Raw genomic sequence first — 22635 nt, 5'->3', positions numbered from 1 at the left:
TGTAGGTTTCTTAATTAACCAAAGTTGTCAAGCTATAGATTGTTTTGAATCTAAAAAGTGTTAAACATTCAGCTGTCTGATACATGCTGAGGAAAATATGTGCTAATTCACATATCTCTTACACAGACAGAAGCATTCTCCCTGCAAACCCCTCTTCTCTCAACACAAAACAACCTCCCACATAGAAACACCTCTTTTTAATATAATTTCTTGTATCAAATGTAGACTGTTTCTACATCTTAGAAAAATACATACTCGCATTGTATGAACTTAAAGGACCAGTTACATTAGATTTGCATAATCTAATGATAACAAAACAATGCAATAGCACTTAGTCTGAATTTCAAATGAGTAGTAGATTTTTTTATAACACATTTCAAAGTTATGTATATTTCCACTCCCCTTGTACCATGTGATAGCAATCAGCCAATCACAAATGCATATACGTATAGTCTGTGAATTCTTGCACATGCTCAGTAGGATCTGGTGACTCAAAAATTGTAAATATTAAAGACTGTGCACATTTTTTTTAATGGAAGTAAATTGGAAAGTTGTTTAAAATTACATGCTGTATCTGAATCATGAAAATTTAATTTAACCTGAGTGTCCCTTTAATATTAAAAGCAAAGCAAGTTAATTATTCTTTCCACATTCTTCCTTGTGTCAAAATGACCACAGGTCACAGGTCACAGATAAGGACAAAAGATCTAATCTGTTTTTAACACTAGATATTGTCTATGTAAGGTTAGATATTTCCTGTTTCCTTTTTGGAAGGCTGTTCATTTATGTATAAGGTTAGGTTCAAAATTACCTGCAATCTCAAACTGTCAACATTTACAACTATAACAGATTGCAGTAAAGACTACAGGAAATATGGCTGATTGTGGTACATTACTGGATAAAAATCATGAAGAAATATTAAAAGAAATATATTATAATCCATATAATAAAAATAGGCTCTTTTGAATGGATACATAATCTGTATCATGTGTCTAAACAATATGACATTAGCAAAGGAGACACTGAAACATTTTTAAAAGGCCAAGCTACTTATACACTCCATAAACCTGTTAGACGTGTTTTTCAAAGAAACAAAATATATACGGCATCTATAGATATTCAATGGCAGGCTGACTTGGTATCAATGATTGAATTTGCTAAATATAATGACGGTATCAAGTATATTCTCACCGTTATAGACTGTTTTTCTAAATATGCTTGGGTTGTCTGTTTGTCTAATAAAACCGGCTCTGTTGCAAAGAGATTTCAAGAAATTTTTCAAGGTGGTCGTGTATCTTTGAAGATTCAGACTGACAAAGGCAAAGAGTTCTTAAATATAACTGTCCAAAAAGTATTTAAAAAATATAAAATTCATCATTTTGTCTGAAACAATGTTGTTAAAGCAGCCATTTGTGAATGCTTTGGCCCCTATTTATCAAAGTCTGGTGGACCTGATCCGACATTGCGGATCAGATCCGCCAGACCTCGCTGAATACGGCGAGCAATACGCTCACCGTATTCAGCATTGCACCAGCAGCTCACAAGAGCTGCTGGTGCAACGCCACCCCTTGCAGACTCACGGCCAATGGGCCGCCAGCAGGGGGGTGTCAATCAACCCGATCGTACTCGATCGGGTTGATTTCCGGCAATGTCTGTCCGCCTGCTCAGAACAGGCGGACAGGTTATGGAGCAGCGGTCTTTGTGACCGCTGCTTCATAACTGCTGTTTCTGGCGAGCCTGCAGGCTCGCCAGAAACATGGGGCATCAAGCTCCATTCGGAGCTTGATAAATATGCCCCTTTAACCGTACATTAAGAACTAAAATCTGGAGGTATTTTACATACCACAGTACCTACAGATATATAGATATGTTAAACGCTCTTATTTTTAGCTACAACAACACATAACACAGGACTATACGTTGTTCACCTGTAAACGTGACACAGGAAAATTCACTGCTCATTTGGAAAAATATTTATGGTATTCTTTCAACATCTAAGAACATTAATCCTGCTTTAAAAGTTAGGGAGCATGTCAGGGGCGTGAAATTTGTAAAAGAGTGGGCGGATAGGGTGGAAATATTGGAAGGAGAGTGGGCGGGGGTCTGCATATAAAGGGGCAGGGGTTTGCATATAAAGCATTCCTTTATTATAAAGCCATAAAATCGATAGAAACCAATAGGGAAAAGCCATGATAACAGCAAGTCTGACCGGTTTTGTTCCTTAGACCGTAATCATAGACCTAATGTTTACACGTGTCACACTATTTAAAAGATTAAAAACATTCCTATTGGTTAAATCCAAAAGGGGCCCTTTAAAGATTTAGAGAGAGAGACTTAAAGTATGTAACCATTCTATTTCCGTGCATATGTACTGTATATGTCCCTAAACATGGACTTAGCTTCGATAGAATTAAATATGTAAAACAATTTGATGGACATACATACAAAACTGTCAAAAAAAATTGGAGGGTGTATATACTGTATATAGAGAAATATGTAAATATAAATAGCCATATTCCCAATATATACTGTACCTATAAGTACACTTGAGAGTAGATTCATAGCATATAAATATAGATAGAGACGAATAGAAATAGTCAATCTAAATACATAATAAATAAATAATATAGAATCTACACTCAAGTATGAGAAACTGATGTCTCTGCCTAGTACAGTATTACAACAATACATAAAAATAAATACTATCATATTCGTCCCTGAAATACAAATAAGGCTGATTGTTTGATAAATAAAAGAAAACAGTTAACTTAGCTTTAAATTTAATTCTTTATTATTTTATAGAATCTGTTTATCAAATATTTGAAACCTCTCTATAAAATGAAATAGAATACAAAAATTGAACATTTTTGCAATGTTAATCCTATATAATAAAAGACAAGAGTTTGTCTGAAGCCGTCATGCGCAGTTCAGACAAACTCTTGTTTGTCTCGAGAGAGAGAGAGAGAGAGAGAGAGAGAGAGAGAGAGAGAGAGAGAGAGAGAGAGAGAGAGAGAGAGAGAGAGAGAGAGAGAGAGAGAGAGAGAGAGAGAGAGAGAGAGAGAGAGAGAGAGAGAGAGAGAGAGAGAGAGAGAGAGAGAGAGAGAGAGAGAGAGAGAGAGAGAGAGAGAGAGAGAGAGAGAGAGAGAGAGAGAGAGAGAGAGAGAGAGAGAGAGAGAGAGAGAGAGAGAGAGAATTTTCTTTCTCTATTTGCTAAATGTATTAGTTTGTTTGTTTATTTATTTATACCTTATATGCTAACTTACATGTTCGGATATAAACACAACAATCTGTGGCAGTGCTGACATTCCTTTTGTTTTCACCATAGGATAATACTTATATCTTGCCACTAGAAGACTGTAAAGATTAGAGATGGTTCCTCCTGTGGGGGAAAAGACTAAAGTTTTACTCTATTAATTCATGTGTACGGTAGATTTAAAGCATAAAATTGCATTGTTAACTTTTTTTTTTAAATGTTTTTATTGAGGTAAACAGAACAGTAATAAAACATTCACATATTGGAGTGCAACATCACAGAAAACGGTAACACATTTGTTACATACTTGTGTACACCACTTAATAGAAAGTCAGGTCTTGCCCAACCGGGCACAAAATATTACCCTTCCTCAATATACCTCATTTTAGTTATTAATCTTCCTAGAGTCGTCAATGCTACAAAGATCCACCCAAGGGATCTGAAGTCTGGAGTATAGTTGAGGACATATCATTAGTAACACAGTTTTAGTTTAAGTTGCGTAAAGAAAACCAGTAAACAATCTAATCTTAAACCGTCATCAGGTTAAAGGTTAAGTAAAGTAAGAATATAATAACTAACACACTAAATGTAGGAAAGAATATATATGTAAACCCAACTATTTTATTCGTATTAGGGCCCAAAGAGCAGCTAAACTCTTTGGACAGGGCAGAGACTGTGAAACTCTGCCAAACAGAAATGGAGGGATAATGCAGGGAGTAAATTACTTAATCATTACCACATTGTGGCTAAGAGTGTGTATGTTCGCCATCTCTAAAGACAGGAAAAAAAAAAGAAACTAAATAAATGGGATAAAGCTGCTGTGTGGGAAACTTCTTCAGATGCTATATATTCCTGAGTTATATGTAGGTTCAGCCAGACCCAAAGGGAGAACTCTTTTGTGGTAACAATAAGTTGAAACATACTGCATTTAAGACAATCTAAGTGCTGACATATTAGCCACATACAGTCTTGCAAATATACTTTTGCTGCTACCTAAGAAGAAAAGAAAATTTCTAGGAGATTAAATTTTAGGTCACAGTTTACACAAGAACCCTGAGTTATCACTGTGTGGCTGTACAAAAATATATAATAAAAAAGACAAAAAAAAAAACAGAGTGGTCTTAAGTATCCAAAGAACATTTCGGTCTTATTGTCCCATTCACTGCATGCTCAAGTATGCGTACCCCAAAACAAATCTCTTTTGCCCTAACTGCATACAGCGCACCCATAGTCACCGAAGGGATATATTGAATTGCTTCTAGGTTGTCAGTCCTAAGATAAAATCAGGTATGCTGCAATGGAAAATCACGTGGAAGTTAGTTAAGCTGAATGCAATATAATATTAATAACTGGGACTATGCTCAATTAAAGGTAGAAACTTCTCCTACAATATAATGTTTGTATATGGAACCATTGGTGCTTAGCTCTATAAGTGTATGCAGAAAAATAAAACTTCCCAATGTCTACAGATATAATACTAGAACCATAGATAATACAGCTCCAGATTGCTCAACTAGCAGCTTAAAATATATAGGCATTCAAGAGGTGACTGTGAGACATTCTTCTAACCTCCTAGAGTCTAAGGGAATGCAGACAGAGATGAGCACATACTACCTGTATAAAGGACATTATCACAGTAAATATATGTATGAATGGTCTCTAAGCACAATATGGGTAAGGAAACACACACAGTATATACAATAGTAATTAAGTCCCTCTTGTGCACAGCAATGAAGAGCTTCTATAGAATTTGAGAAGAAAACACAGCATAGAAATATAAAATAATTCCTTTGCAGGGGGCAATAGATAGTTTCCACAGAGGCAGCCCTAGTCGAGTTTGGATATGAATGTCTGAAAGAGCCGGGATGACGAGTGTCATAGATCTCAGAGTGAAATGCTCATACTAACCCACTCCTACACGACTGGCTCCACATACCAGATAGCAATAAAGATGTTGCACTAGGTAGGTCAGATAAGTCCTCCCCAGACTCCAAAGCAAGATAGGGCCGCACACGAGGAAGCCAGCCGCTCTCATCCAAAGTAAGACAGGGCCGCACACAGGAGAGTCAGCTGTTCTACCTCTTGCGTCCCCGCCGAGTATGAATAAATTACAGTCCTGCAAGGGGATTAGACGACAAGTAGCTCCAATATTATACCCCCGCTCGGTGGTGATCTTCAATAGTTCTATCTGGGGTGAACCAATCCGCATTATAGTTGTATTGCGATCCATCCCGGCAATTCGGGCATCAGCTGTGGGAGGTACCATACGTGCTTGATGGTAAGATGTCTTGGGGGAGAGTTCACCCTCAATGCAGGGAGCTATAAACTTCTGGCTATACACACTGCCTTTTCGGTTCTCAGTATGCGACTCAGAAAGTGCAGGCATGAACGGGGTTTTCTCTTCTTCATTACTCTGAGCCTCCGCCATTACCAGGTGCCGATCAAACCTTTTATGCATCCGCTGTTCATATTCCTCAAGTAGGGCTTGCGCCTGTAGATATAAGTTCTCCTCCATGTTAATTGTTAACCCGGTTTCCCGGGGGGGGGGTGCCAAAATCTCTCAAACGAGAAGCCGTCAATCGCAGCGGTCCGGTCCGAAATCTCCTCAAATCTTCAAAATAAAAATATGTACTGAATCAGCACATCTACCGCTTCATTAGGGAGCACAATATCGGGCTGGGTGGCTGTACAAATTCTAGGTTGCGGGCAAAATGTAAATCAGCTTTGTGGAGCTCCCAGTTAGGCGGCCATCTTCAGTCCCAGGCCAGACACGCCCCCCTTGTTAACTTTTTTTATTAAGTATATGAGACAATAACAATTGATCATATTTTTTTGCCAGAAAAATGTTTAAAAAAGATGAAGCTTAAATTTAAATTGAAACCGTGAGTGCATTATGAATTCTCATTAGCAAGTATGGAAAAATCCCACTTATGTATTGGTAAAGAGGGTCAAGCTTCAATGAGTCTTAAAAATAGGTTTATTCAGTATATGAACACCTGGGTGGGGGGGCGTTATTTGCACACAAAAAATAAATACTAATGCTGGTATTTCACACACACACAAAAAAAGTTTGTATGGTGAGCTAATAAATTATTATTTTTTAGCCCAGTATCAAGCTTATGGTTGCCCTTTCAGTTTTGTATTTATAAAATATCTACCTAAATCCTATAAGATAAGGGTAGCACCTTAGGGTGTGGTACACTGAGACCATTCTGTAGTTCTGAATACTTTTTCTAATGTGTATCTAATTTCTGCAGCTTAGATATAAGGCTCAGTCTGTCAGGCATTTCTCCTTGTGTGTTCTATACAAAATCCTCCTCATATACACAAGGTATATATAATCTATTGCAATTGCTGCGGTGGCGGGAGCGGCTACCTACTGATGTGACGCTCTGTCCAATATGGTCAAGGTGGAGACTCCCCTCGAGGAGATACAGGAAAAGATTAAGGCCTTAAGGGTAGCTAATTCTTTTATCTGTGATGCAAATATGCAGGTCATTCGCCTGAATGCCAAGACATCAGGTTTCTCTGTTCTAGCCTGTAGGGCGCTGTGGTTAAAGTCGTGGTCGGCTGACATGACTTCCAAGTCGAGATTGCTATCCCTCCTGTTTCAAGGGAAAGTTCTCTTTGGTCCAGGCCTGGACTCTATAATATCCACGGTCACGGGAGGCAAGGATGCTTTCCTTCCGCAGGATAAGAAGAATAAGCCTAAGGGCTCCACTTTTTGTCCCTTTCATTCGGACAAGTCCCAGCATCAACAGCCTGCTGCGAAGGCTGAACACTCCAAGGGATCTTGGAAGCCAGCTCAATCTTGGAACAAGTCCAAGCAGAGCAAGATGCCCACAGAGACAAAGTCAGCATGAAGGGGCGGCCCCGATCCGTCTCTGGATCGCGTAGGGGGCAGACTATCTCTGTTCACAGAGGCTTGGATAAGAGACGTACAGGATCCTTGGGTTCTGGAGGTTATCACCCAGGGTTACAGGATAGGGTTCAAGACTCATCCGCCCAGAGGCAGATTCCTCCTATCAAACCTATCCTCAAGACCAGAGAAGAGAAACGCCTCTCTAGAGTGTGTGAGGGATCTCTCATCTCTCAGTATAATCGTTACAGTACCTCTAGTAGAAAGGGGTCTAGGATACTATTCAAATCTTTTCATGGTTCCAAAGAAGGAGGGCACGTTCCACCCAATTCTGGACCTAAAGTGCCTCAACAAGTTTCTGTCAGTCCCATCATTCAAAATGGGGACGATCAGGTCAATTCTGCCCCTAGTTCAAGAGGGGCAATTTATGATGACAATAGACTTGAAGGATGCCTACCTTCACGTGTCAATACACAAGGACCACGTCAGGTTCCTAAGATTTCGCTTTTCTGGACCAACACTTCCAGTTTGTGGCCCTACCGTTTGGTCTGGTGACTACCCCAAGAGTCTTTATGAAGGTTCTGGGAGCGCTGCACGAGGTAGCAAGAGCCAGAGGTATTCCGATGGCTCCTTACATGGACGATATTCTGGTCCAGGCTCTGTTCTGCAGTCTTGCGGAGGACCACTCAAGGGCTTTTCTTCTTCTCCTTCGATCCCACGGATGGAAGATAAATGAGTGAAAGAGTTCTCTGGTCCTCAGCAATGGGTGGAGTTTCTGGGTATGATAATAGATTCCATATCCATGAAGATATTCTTGACAGACCAGAGACGTGCCAAGATTGCATACAGCTGTCTTGCCCTTCAGTCCTCCTCAAGGCCATCTGTGGCCAGGTGTATGGAGGTGATAGGGCTCATGGTATCCAGCATAGATGTAATTCCATTTGCCAGGTTCCATCTCAGACCTCTTCAGTTATGCATGTTGAGACAATGGAACGGTGATTACTCAGATCTATCCCAACAGATATCTCTGGACAACCGAGTGAAGGAATCCCTCTCGTGGTGGATCTGTCTAGGACAGCTATCCCAGGGGACATACTTCTTGAGGCCATCCTGGGAGATTGTTACCACAGACGCAAGTCTATCAGGAAGGGGAACTGTTTAGGGTGCCACATGGGCACAGGGCAGGTGGTCTCGAGAGGAGTCAACTCTACTGATAAATATTCTGGAACTTTGAGCGATTTTCAATGCTCTGAGGGCTTGGCCCCCCTGGGGTCATCCTGATTCATCAGATTCCAGTCAGACAACATAACCTCAGTGGCTTACATAAACCATCAGGGGGGAATGAGAAGCTCCCTTGCCATGAGGCAAGTATCTCAGATTCTGGAATGGGCAGAGACACACAACTGTTCGCTCTCAGAGATCCACATTCTGGGTGTGGACAACTGGGAAGCAGATTTTCTCAGCAGACAATCGTTTCATCCGGTGAAATGGTCTCTCCATCCTGAAGTGTTCATGGAGATCTGCAAAAGATGGGGGACGCCGGAGATAGACCTTATGGCATCCAGACTCAACTCCAAGCTACCCAGATACAGGTCGCGGTCCATGGATACCCAGATCGAACTGATAGATGCCCTGGCGGTCACTTGGGAGTTCAATCTAATTTACATATTTCCCCTGTTGCCACTTCTCCCTCGAGTGGTGGCCCGCATCAAACAGGAGCAATCTTCAACCATTCTGATTGCTCCATTGTGGCCACGGAGGACATGGTTTGCGGATCTTGTGGCGATGTAATCATCTCCTCCATGGAGGTTACCCTGTTGCAGAGATATGCTGGTGCAGGGTCCTTTTTCCACCAAAATCTCGATTCTTTGAGGCTAACTTCGTGGAAATTGAATGCTTAGTCTTGGCCAAGAGAGGGTTCTTGGAGAGAGTGATTGATACTCTTATTCAGGACAGGAAACCGGTCACTCTACACATCTATCATAAGGTGTGGAGAACCTATTTATCCTGGTGTGAAGAACATGGATATCCCTGGCATAAGATTAGGGTATCCAGGATTTTAGTTTTTCTTCAAGCTGGTCTGGATAAGGGCCTTGTTGCTAGTTCCTTAAAGGGACAGATTTCTGCTTTATCAGTTCTGTTACACAAGAAGCTAGCTGAGCTTCCTGATATTCAGTCCTTTGTTCAGGCTCTGTCCAGAATCAGACCGGTTTTTAGACATTCCCCCCTTGGAGCTTGAACTTGGTTCTTAAGGTTTTGCAGAGGGCTCCGTTTGAGCCTATGCATGCACTTGACATTAAAATTCTTTCCTGGAAGGTTCTGTTTCTTCTGGCTATTGCGTTGGCTCGCAGAGTCTCTGAGCTAGCGGCCTTGCAACATGAGCCCCCTTACCTGGTTTTTCATGCCGATAAGGCTGTGCCTCACGCTGGGTTGGGATTTCATCCCAAGGTGGTGTCAGATCGTAATATCAATCAGGAGATAGTAGTTCCTTCCTTGTGTCCTAACCCTTCTTTGTCTAAGGAAAGATTACTTCATAACTTGGATGTGGTTCGAGCCTTGAAGTTTAATCTTCAGGCCTCAAAGAATTTTTGACAGACTTCGTTCTTATTATGGTGTATTCTGGGAAGTGTAGGGGCAGCTGGCCTCTTCCACTTCTCTGTCTTTTTGGTTAAGGAGGATTATCTGTTTGGCGAGACAGCGGGACATAAGCCTCCTCAGAGGGTTACGCTCACTTAACTAGGTCTGTGGCCTCTTCTTGGGCCTTTAAGGATGAGGTCTCTGTGGAGCAGATTTGTAGGGCGGCTACTTGGTCCTCCTTACATACTTTTGCAAAATTTTACAAGTTTGATGTTTTTGCTTCAGCAGAAGCTGTTTTTGAGAGAAAGGTTCTGCAGGCTGTGTTGCCCTCAGTATAGGGTCCGCCTCCTTTTACACTCCCATTTTGTTCATTCAGTGTCCTCTAGAGCTTGGGTATTTGTTCCCACAAGTAATGAATGAAGCAGTGGACTATCCTCCCATTAGATGGAAAACAAATTATGCTAACCTGATAATTTAATTTCCATCTGTGGGAGGAGAGTCCACTGTTCCCACCCATTTGCTTCGGTGGGCGGACCTAAATTTAATATTATCCTTCTGGCACCATTTATACCCTGATGTTTCTCCTACGGTTCCTTGTTCCCTTGGCAGAATGACTGGGGGATGAGGGGATTGGGGGAGGTTTTTAAGCCTTTGGCTGGGGTGTCTTTGCCTCCTGCTGGTGGCCAGGTTCTTAATTCCCACAAGTAATGAATGAAGCAGTGGACTCTATTCCCATAGATGGAAATTAAATTATCAGGTAAGCATAATTTATGTTTTTATACGATAACCTACATTTCTATATGTGATGATACAATGCATGGAGGCTAGTGCTCAATAAATTTAATGTATGCTGCAAATAAATCTGAATCATATTATGCATAAAAACTAATATGAACTGTACACATCCAAAAAGGTGTTAAAAACCTGCTGCCAAATGCGAATTTACATTATGTCATACGGATCATCATTGAAGGGACGTTATATATTTTGGGCCTGATTACAAGTGGCACGCTATTTAGAGCTCCCGATTGAGCTACGCTTTGCTAGCAGTAATCTTTTAGCGCGCGCGAGTTACCGCCTCCCAACGTTTGAGTTTGTTACCCTGAGTTGTATCACGGCCCCACTTGTATTTGCACTTACATGTTCTGTGACATTGGAGCTCTGACTTTATGTGCAATTTAAAAGCTATAAAGGGACACTTTTACCCTGGACATTCTAACATTCACAGTGGGCTCAGTGTATTTCTCGTAGTGGGACACAAACATTTCTGACAATACAGCATCTCGTTTTACCTTGATTTGGACATCTTATACAAAGTGCCATTACATACCTCATATGTTTGAGGGTGAAGTCTGTAAGTGTACATCTTGATGATTTTACTGTTTTGAATAAAGTGGAAAATTTGTTTTAATCTGCACTTAGATCAGTGTGTTTTCCCCTTGGCTGCGCTCCACCCCCCTTTCTGTTTTTACGAGTTAGCTTAAAGGGACATTATACACTCATTTTTTCTTTGCATAAATGTTTTGTAGATAATCTATTTATATAGCCCATAAAGTTTTTTTTTTAAATTAATGTATAGTTTTGCTTATTTTTAAATAACATTGCTCTGATTTTCAGACTCCTAACCAAGCCCCAAAGTTTTATGTGAATACGCTCGACTACCTACTCCAGCTTGCTCCTGTTTGTGTAAAGGGTCTTTTCATATGCAAAAGAAGGGGGAGGGGGGGGGAGTGTCTTATTTGCCACTTGCAGTGGGCTTTCCAGCTACCTTTTCAACAGAGCCAAGGTGACAGCTTCTAAGTAAGTTTTTAAACAGTTTTATACTGGATTTTTATATCAGTATCTGTGCATATTATTCTTTATAGTAGTGTCTATTACATGCAGTTATATGAAAATGAGTGTATACTGTCCCTTTAAGGGCTTCGGATATCACAACTGTTCTAACTTATTCTCCCCATAGAAATCAATGGAGAGCATAGAAGAAAAAAAAAACTTTATTGCTCGCACGCTAACCCAACAGGAGTTGTTAATATGTCACATTCCAATGTTCTTCCAATGTTGATTATTTTTGTAAGTTTCCCTATGGACCTGTCACTCAGGCAGATCAGGCATTAATTGCCTGGGTTGCTGGGAACTGCACAGCTGTCTCTAAGTATTAAGGGCTGTGGATTTTGCAGTGACTTTGGATGTGGACCCTGTCCAGTTTGAGAGTGCAGTCCATTTCTGTGTTTTGTATGTACTCCGGGAAATAACAAATTACTGTGTCACACTAGGTGGTTCCCAGGTTGTTTGTTTGAAAGTATGAATAGTGGGACTGCTGGTTATGGTCCCAGGAAGGGAGAGACCTTGATGTTGTCCTGAGCTTAAACTGTTTGGCTCCAAATGCAACTGACTAATTGAACAGTGTTTGACGGCAAAAGCAAATGACCAGCCATTTGTAATGGGGGTGCGATAAATTTGCGCTCCACTTGTAATCTAGCCCTTATTGTTTTATTTATTTATTTTGTCACATTTTCTTAAAATCTAGTTCTGAAATTTGAAGTCTCCAAACTTCAACTGTGCTAAAAGCAACGTAATTTGATTTATTTGTGTGAGCTTCAGAAAATTTAGCTATCATTCGCCTAGATTTAGAGTTCTGCGTTAGCCGTCAAAACCAGCGTTAGGGGCTCCTAACGCTGGTTTTGGCCGCCCGCTGGTATTTAGAGTCAGTCAGGAAAGGGTCTAACGCTCACTTTCCAGCCGCGACTTTTCCATACCGCAGATCCCCCTACGCCATTTGCGTATCCTATCTTTTCAATGGGATCTTTCTAACGCCGGTATTTAGAGTCTTGGCTGAAGTGAGTGTAAGAAATCTAACAACAAGACTCCAGCCGCAGAAAAAAGTCAGGAGTTCAGAGCTTTCTGGGCTAACGCCGGTTAATAAAGCTCTTAACTACTGTGCTCTAAAGTACACTAACACCCATAAACTACCTATGTACCCCTAAACCAAGGTCCCCCCACATCGCCGCCAATCTAATAACATTTTTTAACCCCTAATCTGCCGACTGCACACCGCCGCAACCTACATTATCCCTATGTACCCCTAATCTGCTGCCCCTAACACCGCCGACCCCTATATTATATTTATTAACCCCTAATCTGCCGTCCCCAACGTCGCCACCACCTACCTACAATTATTAACCCCTAATCTGCCGACCGGACCTCACCGCTACTATAATAAAGTTATTAACCCCTAATCCGCCTCACTAACCCTATAATAAATAGTATTAACCCCTAATCTGCCCTCCCTAACATCGCTGACACCTAACTTCAAGTATTAACCCCTAATCTGCCGACCGGACCTCACTGCTACTCACTGCTACTCTAATAAATGTATTAACCCCTAAAGCGAAGTCTAACCCTAACACTAACACCCCCTAAATTAAATATAATTTTTATATAACTAAATAAATTAACTCTTATTAAATAAATTATTCCTATTTAAATCTAAATACTTACCTGTAAAATAAACCCTAATATAGCTACAATATAACAAATAATTATATTGTAGCTATTTTAGGATTAATATTTATTTTACAGGTAACTTTGTATTTATTTTAACCAGGAACAATAGCTATTAAATAGTTCATAACTATTTAATAGCTACCTAGTTAAAATAATTACAAAATTACCTGTAAAATAAATCCTAACCTAAGTTACAATTAAACCTAACACTACACTATCAATAAATTAATTAAATAAAATACCTACAATTATCTACAATTAAACCTAACACTACACTATCAATAAATTACATAAAATACCTACAAATAAATACAATTAAATAAACTAACTAAAGTACAAAAAATAAAAAAAGAACTAAGTTACAAAAAATAAAAAAATAATTTACAAACATTATAAAAATATTACAACAATTTTAAGCTAATTACACCTACTCTAAGCCCCCTAATAAAATAACAAAGCCCCCCAAAATAAAAAAAATGCCCTACCCTATTCTAAAATAAAAATAGAAAAGCTCTTTTACCTTACCAGCCCTTAAAAGGGCCTTTTGCAGGGCATGCCCCAAAGAATTCTGCTCTTTTGCCTGTAAAAAAAAAACATGCAATACCCCCCCTACATTACAACGCACCACCCACATACCCCTAATCTAACCCAAACCCCCTTAAATAAACCTAACACTAAGCCTCTGAAGATCTCCCTACCTTATCTTCACCATGCCGGGTATCACCGATCCGTCCAGAAGAGGCTCCGAAATCTTCATCCAAGCCCAAGCGGGGGCTGAAGAGGTCCATCATCGGGCTGAAGTCTTGATCCAAGCGAGTGCTGAAGAGATCCATCATCCGGCTGAAGTCTTGATCCAAGCGGGCGCTGAAGAGATCCATCATCCGGCTGAAGTCTTCTATCAAGCGGCATCTTCAATCTTCTTTCTTCCGGATCCATCTTCATCCCGCCGACGCGGAACATCCATCCTGGCCGACGACTTCCCGACGAATGACGGTTCCTTTAAGGGACGTCATCAAGATGGCGTCCCTCGAATTCCGATTGGCTGATAGGATTCTATCAGCCAATCGGAATTAAGGTAGGAAAATTCTGATTGGCTGATGGAATCAGCCAATCAGATTTAAGTTCAATCCGATTGGCTGATCCAATCGGCGGGATGAAGATGATCTGGAAGAAAGAAGATTGAAGATTCCACTTGATAGAAGACTTCAGCCGGATGATGGATCTCTTCAGCGCCCGCTTGGATCAAAACTTCAGCCGGATGATGGATCTCTTCAGCGCCCGCTTGGATCAAGACTTTAGCCCGATGATGGACCTCTTCAGCCCCCGCTTGGGCTTGGATGAAGATTTTGGAGTCTCTTCTGGACGGATCGGTGATACCCAGCGTGGTGAAGATAAGGTAGGGAGATTTTCAGGGGCTTAGTGTTAGGTTTATTTAAGGGGGGGTTTGGGTTAGATTAGGGGTATGTGGGTGGTGGGTTGTAATGTTGGGGGGGTATTGCATGTTTTTTTTTACAGGCAAAAGAGCAGAATTCTTTGGGGCATGCCCAGCAAAAGGCCCTTTTAAGGGCTGGTAAGGTAAAAGAGCTTTTATATTTTTATTTTAGAATAGGGTAAGGCATTTTTTTATTTTGGGGGGCTTTGTTATTTTATTAGGGGGCGTAGAGTAGGTGTAATTAGCTTAAAATTGTTGTAATATTTTTATAATGTTTGTAAATTATTTTTTTATTTTTTGTAACTTAGTTCTTTTTTTATTTTTTGTGCTTTAGTTAGTTTATTTAATTGTATTTATTTGTAGGTATTTTATGTAATTAATTTATTGATAGTGCAGTGTTAGGTTTAATTGTAGATAATTGTAGGTATTTTATTTAATTAATTTATTGATAGTGTAGTGTTAGGTTTAATTGTAACTTAGGTTAGGATTTATTTTACAGGTAATTTTGTAATTATTTTAACTAGGTAGCTATTAAATAGTTATTAACTATTTAATAGCTATTGTACCTGGTTAAAATAAATACAAAGTTACCTGTAAAATAAATATTAATCCTAAAATAGCTACAATATAATTATTATTTATATTGTAGCTATATTAGGGTTTATTTTACAGGTAAGTATTTAGATTTAAATAGGAATAATTTATTTAATAAGAGTTAATTTATTTTGTTAGATAAAAAATATGTTTAACTTAGGGGGGTGTTAGTGTTAGGGTTAGACTTAGCTTTAGGGGTTAATACATTTATTAGAGTAGCGGTGAGGTCCGGTCGGCAGATTAGGGGTTAATACTTGAAATTAGGTGTCAGCGATGTTAGGGAGGGCAGATTAGGGGTTAATAGTATTTATTATAGGGTTATTGAGGCGGGAGTGAGGCGGATTAGGGGTTAATAACTTTATTATAGTAGCGGTGAGGTCCGGTCGGCAGATTAGGGGTTAATAATTGTAGGTAGGTGGCAGCAACGTTGGGAGCGGCAGATTAGGGGTTAATAAATATAATATAGGGATCGGCGGTGTTAGGGGCAGCAGATTAGGGGTACATAGGGATAATGTAGGTTGCGGCGGTGTACGGAGCGGCAGATTAGGGGTTAATAATAATATGCAGAGGTCAGCGATAGCGGGGACGGCAGATTAGGGGTTAATAAGTGTAAGGTTAGGGGTGTTTAGACTCGGGGTACATGTTAGGGTGTTAGGTGCAGACTTAGGAAGTCTTTCCCCATAGGAAACAATGGGGCTGCGTTAGGAGTTGAACGCTGCTTTTTTGCAGGTGTTAGGTTTTTTTCAGCTCAAACGGCCCCATTGTTTCCTATGGGGAAATTGTGCACGAGCACGTTTTTGAAGCTGGCCGCGTCTGTAAGCACTGGTATTGAGAGTTGCAGCGGCGGTAAATTATGCTCTACGCTCCCTTTTTGGAGCCTAACGCAGCCCTTCTGTGAACTCTAAATACCAGCGGTATTTAAAAGGTACAAGGGAAAAAAAGCACGCGTAGCTAACGCACCCCTTTGGCCGCAGAACTCTAAATCTAGCGGATTGTTAAGTGCTCCATTTCACATTAAAGGGACAGTCTAGTCCAAAATAAAGTTTCATGATTCAGATAGGGCATGTAATTTTAAACAGCTTTCCATTTTACTTTTATCACCAATTTTGCTTTGTTCTCTTGGTATTCTTAGTTGAAAGTTAAACCTAGGTAGGCTCAAATGCTAATTTCTTAGACCTTGAAATCCGCCTCTTACCTGAATGCATTTTGACAGTTTTTCACCACTAGAGGGCATTAGTTCATGTGTGTCATATAGATAATATTTTGCTCATGCACATGGAGTTACCTAGGAGTGAGCACTGATTGCTAAAATGCAAGTCTGTCAAAAGAACTGTAATAAGGGGGCAGTCTGCAGAGGCTTAGATACAAGGTAATCACAGAGGTAAAAAGTGTATTAATATAACTGTTGGTTATGCAAAACAAGGGGATGGGTAATAAAGGGAATATCTATCTTTTAAAACAATAACAATTCTGGTGTAGACTGTCCCTTTAACTCTCCCCTACGGGATATTTTCTGGAGATAAGTGTTGGGAAACAGCATGTACTGCACCACATGTATGAACAATATTAAGGCTGTAGATGGCGCTGTACAGTTTAGATTACTAATTATTTATATATGTGATCTTGTTAATTCACTAACAGGAAGGAAGTTGTGTTCCTTTTCTCTATTGAGTTTTCTCCTCTCTGTGTGCTGACCACTGTTTTACAAGTTATTGATATGTTCTGAATGCTGCTATTGCATCTGTATAAGTAAATCCTAATGCAGGGCCCAGACACTAAAGGAAAACTACAAGTCAGTAAGTGTTGCATCTATGATCCAAGTAAATACTGTTTGAGGAAACAAGAGCTGCATCCAATTTACTGAAAGATGGCAAGTGGTTCAGATGTGAAATATGCAATAGCAAAGCTCAACAATACCAACTACCAGCTGTGGAAGTTTAAGCTTGAAATGCAAAAATGACTTATGGGAGGTGCTGGGATACAAACTAATGCTATGCTAGAGATTGTGGAACAGCTACATGCAATTGGAGAAGAAATAAAAGACAATCATAAAGTAACATTGCTATTATGCAGCCTTCCAGAGTCATATGGTTCCCTTATCAATGCTCTAGAAACTAGACCTGAGCCAGAACTAACACTAGAATATGCTAAAGGAAAATTAATTGATGAATACAATAGAAGAAAAGAAAACATACATAGTGAAGAAAATGAGGGATCAGAGGTACCTCTGAAGGTGCAAAAAGGCACAAAGCAAAATAGAAAAACCAGAGTGTGTTTTCGCTGCAAAAAGCAGGTCACCTGAAAAATAACTGCTCAATCTGAAAAGCTGAGCAGCAAAGGTTAGAGCCACTCACAAGAGAAAGAGCTAAGGCAGCCACAAAGGAAACTGCAGCTGCATCATGGAGCAGTAGCTTTCAAGTGACTCAGAATAGTACACCACATGACAAGTGATGAGACATTCTTCCCAGAAATTGATTTCAATGCAAAAGATAAAGGGGCCTAGTTATCAAGCCGTCAACCTCAAATACGCTGGAATTCCGCAGCGTATTTGTGGCGAGGCTGATTCGCCTTAGTTATCAAAGGCTTCAGACCGGTAAAAGTAGAATTTTGTGACGTAAACTTCGATCCGCCGGACTCCGTCCGACACAGATCGATTCTTACGTCACTCCAGATGTTCCGCACATAAGTGCGGCACAATCTGACTACTTTTGCTAGTTATCAAAAAACTAGCAGGTACGCTCGGCACTTTTACGGCCCAGCGTACCTGGTTTTCAAACCGCCAGCCTGGAGGCGGCGGATCCCATAGGAATCAATGGGAGTCTGACCATAGTGAAAGTACAAGTTCGCTGCTGACAGACATCCCATTGATTTCTATGGGAGCTGTCTACACCTAACACCCTAACACGTACCCCGAGTCTAAACACCACTAATCTGCCCCCCTACACCGCCGCAACTAAATAAAGTTATTACCCCCTAAACCGCCGCTCCCGGAGCCCACCGCAAGCTACTCTATCCCTATTAACCCCTAAACCGCCGCTCCCGGAGCCCACCGCAACTATAATAAATGTATTAACCCCTAAACCGCCGCTCCCGGAGCCCACCGCCCCCTACATTATACCTATTAACCCCTATCCTGCCCCCTATACCGCCGCCCTCTGTAATAAAGTTATTAACCCCTATCCTGCCGATCCCGCACCTCGCCGCAAATAAATAAATAGTTTAACCCCTAAACCGCCGCTCCCTGAACCCGCCGCAACCTATATTAAATTTATTAACCCCTATCCTGCCCCCCCTACACCGTTGCCACCTATAATACATTTATTAACCCCTATCCTGCCCCCCACTAAACCGCCGCCACTGTAATGAAATTATTAACCCCTAAACCTAAGTCTAACACTAACCCTAACACCCCCTAACTTAAAAATTAATTAAATAAATCTAAATAATATTTATATTATTAACTAAGTTAATCCTATTTAAAACTAAATACTTACCTATAAAATAAACTCTAATATAGCTACAATATAAATAATAATTATATTGTAGCTATCTTAGGATTTATTTTTATTTTACAGGTACCTTTCAATTTATTATTTATTTATTTTTTTTATTTTTTTTTTTTTTTAAATAATTTTTTTATTGAAGTTGAATTAAAGGTTAACAAACAAAGTTCGCCCTTGAACAAATGTTACATTGAGGTGGCGGATATATCAGTTGAACATCGATACCAATAACATAGCAGGATGAACATATATGAATAAATTGGCATATCAAGTCTTAAGACAATAAAAGATAGAAAAAAATAAATTGGGCGCAATAAAATAGAACTTCATTTTATGTTATATTATGCAATATATGATCTCCACAATGTTATAAAAAGCGCACTTTGAGCTGTTTAAAATAATAGTATCGGCTTGTGGAGAGTTGGCATATGTATTGGCCACTCTTGGGCCAACATATATAAAGGGGGAAGGAATAGCAGCGGACAAGAGCCGCTTTAAGTATAAGAGGAAATTGGGGAGGGTGGAGTCTTCCAACCAAGGGGAGAAATCTAATCTTATAGTGAGGTATTGAATGATTTCTTCGACTGTTAGGTAACTACTGAGTATTACAGAAGGTTATGAGAATAATATTAAAGGTGAGATGTTAAAGACTTTGGGTTATAAGCCCCAGAGACACCTCTCAATAAGGGTAGCCACTTCAATATTATAGATAGAGATTTATATGAATATGGGTTGGGGGAGATATCTAATATATATGTGGGATCGAATATATAGCTTTGGGAAGTGCCAAGTAAGTATGGGACATGGTAATGGGGTAGGTGTAATATCTAGTGATGCTTCATTATAGAATACTTTGTGTACCTCTTTGAGGAGCTAGTAACAAATTTAGGTAGATATGCGTGGGGAGATGAGTGAATACTAAACTTGGATATATACATCAAACGATTATATACTTAATAGCCCAGAGTGTTAAAGTTAAATACTCCTATACAATAATATTGTTGAATGGCTAAAAACTCTTGGGCATGGTATGTATCGAGGTTTCGTTACTATGCATTTGCAGCTAAGTAGGGGGTTTGAGCAGATGCTGCCATAAGGCAGAGGTAAAGCGATAATAAGAGCACAGCAAGTACTGGGTACATGACTAAAGGCTCAGCCTGGCAAACTATGTCCCATCAGGGGGAGTTAAGCATAAATACCTGATCAGGGTTATTTGTTTAATTTTAGATCCCTAGTTAAATGTCTCCTAATACGCCTAGCTTCCAAAATATATAGTTATATAAACAAAAGTAGGGGTGTCTCTTGATAGACGACTAAATATCTATGACCTGGTTAGGGACGCTAATATTGTGTCATATCTGCCCAAATGTAGAGACACTCAGGGTCAGCGTATCTATTATAGTAGATCATATCTGTTACTTATGGGAGAAATAAGAGCATCCACAGAATAATAGTAGGAATCCAACTTCCATTAGATATCTCCAGCAATGCTTTATGTAAAATGTAGACCTAGGTAGGTCTATAGGATGCCTAGGGGAGGTAGGTCTGTGGAATAGATTAAATAGGGGGATAGTTACCTTGAAATATGATATGCATATTGTATATAAAGATCTACTAACATTACAACCATTAGAAAGGTGGTAGGGGTGAAACTAATAGAGATCCCATTCAGTGGTTTAGAGCTTCATAGCTAATATAAAATCTCAGTACTGTTCTGCTCAGTCAGATTCTATATGGATCTCCACTACACTTTAAACAATTGCATTTGGAGTTATATAGATGCTATAGTCCTGATCATGTTAAATCCAGGAGCTAAAATGAGATGTATAGAAATTAGCGTTAACTGTGTAGATAGAAACTGCTGGCAGGGTGTGTGATAAACAAGTATTAGTGACCATGAACTAGACACTGTTCTCAAACAGAGTTGCTCTTATTAAAGTGACACGATATTATTATCCCAGAAGGGCAGTCTGCCAGTCAACTTAGATATCCAGTTTTATACCGGCGCTATTGCTCCACATCAGATTTAAAACTAAAACTAAACATCACTGGGCTGTCTCCTGATGTGCCTGCCCGTGTAAATAAACATGTGCAATCTGATATTTTAGATGTAACATTAGAAAATAAAAACGCAGTAAGTGGATGAAAGGGGACTACGAGTCTAACAGAATATATACTAAACATAAGATTGAAACTATAAACTAGAGACATTTCTCTGGTAGAACTATGCTTGTTAAAGAGTCACAAGACTAGTATCTCAAAAAGACAGTCCGGTATAACAGTCCAGGAACCAAGTGGTTAAAGTGCTGAGTTTTTTTTTTGCCAAGTCTATTACCCCATACCCGTCTTGAGAATGAGCCTCGCTGGAGAAGCCTTTGTTATGGAGGCCTTAGTCTCTGCGACTGATACAGGGCTGGCTCCTAGGATACCCATGGCGCTCCGAGGGTACAAACATAAGCAGGCCTCTCCAAGGAAAGTGCTGCAATCCGGAAGGACTGAGCGTGAGACATATGAAGCGGGGGCTGTATTGAAGAGTATGCAGCTCAGAAGCTGCTCTCCATTTTGGGCTTGACGTTTCCCAGCGACCGGCCGCATCACTAGGAAGTCAGAGGTAGGGCCCCCTGTATCCCTTGAGGCAGGGAGAGAGACTCCGGTTGTATCCGTAGTGCTGGGACCAAGCTGCTGCCAGGTGAGATCAGTCGCAATGACCGGAATGCAGGGTAAGTCACTGCGCCTGACTTGGGGTGTTAAATCTAGGGGGCTCCATCTAATAGGCATCAGGTGTGGGCTCTTAGGGGATCTTTGCTGTTGGCTATGAGCCTCGGCTTTCAGACACTGAGCGGAAGAAGACTGCTCCAGTATGTGCAACGGTGGGGGTATTTTACTCACAGTGGTCGATGCAGATCGGCTTTCATGGTGCCTTAGTCGTATCAGCGTAGTCTGTTCAAAAGTTGGGTCTGCTGTGTTTTCAGACTGTGTGTGGTCAGGAGGGCCCAGGATAGCATTCCTACCATGCTTCTCAGTCTCCCAATTCTCATATCTGGCACCAGCGCTTGCAGGCTCCTGGCGTAAGGAGCGTGATAAATCTTTAAAACACCAGTCCATTTTCCGTTCAAACGCTGCTAGTAGATCCATGGCCCCAAAATGTGAAAGGTGAGGGTCCATGTCGAAAGAGTTACACAGTCCGTGATAGTGCCGTAACACTGGAGCTATTCATAATAAAAGAATGCCAGCGTGGTCAGATTAACAAGATGGCGTCTTCTCCCCTTTTTTTTTGCTGTAGCGATCTCAAATCATAAAGTATGGGATAACTTCAAACTCTTAGGCCACCAAAATTGAGAGAGATACACTGCTTCTTAATTGAATGCTTTTAAATGAGAAATTGCCTGCCCTGAGCGGTCTTAAATGGAAAAATCTGATAGTAACAGCCGGAGCTGAGGAAAAGTGCGACCGCTCAGATGCAGAGTCAACTCCGTCCCCCCCTTTCAATTTATTTTAACTAGGTACAATAGCTATTAAATAGTTATTAACTATTTAATAGCTACCTAGCTAAAATGAAGAGAAATTTACCTGTAAAATAAAAAATAACCTAAGTTACAATTACACCTAACACTACACTATACTTTAATAAATTATTCCTATTTAAAACTAAATACTTACCTGTAAAATAAACCCTAAGATAGCTACAATGTAATTCATAATTACATTGTAGCTATTTTAGGATTTATATTTATTTTACAGGTAACTTTGTATTTATTTTAGCTAGTTAGAATAGTTATTAAATAGTTATTAACTATTTAATAACTACCTAGCTAAAAGAAATACAAAATTACCTGTAAAATAAATCCTAACCTAAGTTACAATTAAACCTAACACTACACTATCATTAAATTAATTAATTAAACTACCTACA

General features: G+C 40.1%; 1 protein-coding gene across 1 annotated transcript in view; it reads right to left on the bottom strand.

Moving 5' to 3' along the window:
- Window positions 1-22635, bottom strand: part of LOC128661590 (glutamate decarboxylase 1-like) — a 161829-nt gene that overhangs the window by 76883 nt on the left and 62311 nt on the right. Inside the window, exon 5 of the mRNA XM_053715827.1 lies at window positions 3264-3379. Coding sequence (XP_053571802.1) covers window positions 3264-3379 — 116 coding nt within the window. The remainder of the gene's footprint in view (window positions 1-3263; window positions 3380-22635) is intronic.

The sequence above is a fragment of the Bombina bombina genome, chromosome 5 (genome assembly GCF_027579735.1).
Source record: "Bombina bombina isolate aBomBom1 chromosome 5, aBomBom1.pri, whole genome shotgun sequence".
Lineage (NCBI taxonomy): Eukaryota > Metazoa > Chordata > Amphibia > Anura > Bombinatoridae > Bombina > Bombina bombina.
The sequence above is the reverse complement of the archived record's forward strand: the minus strand, read 5'-3'. Positions and strand labels throughout refer to the sequence as shown.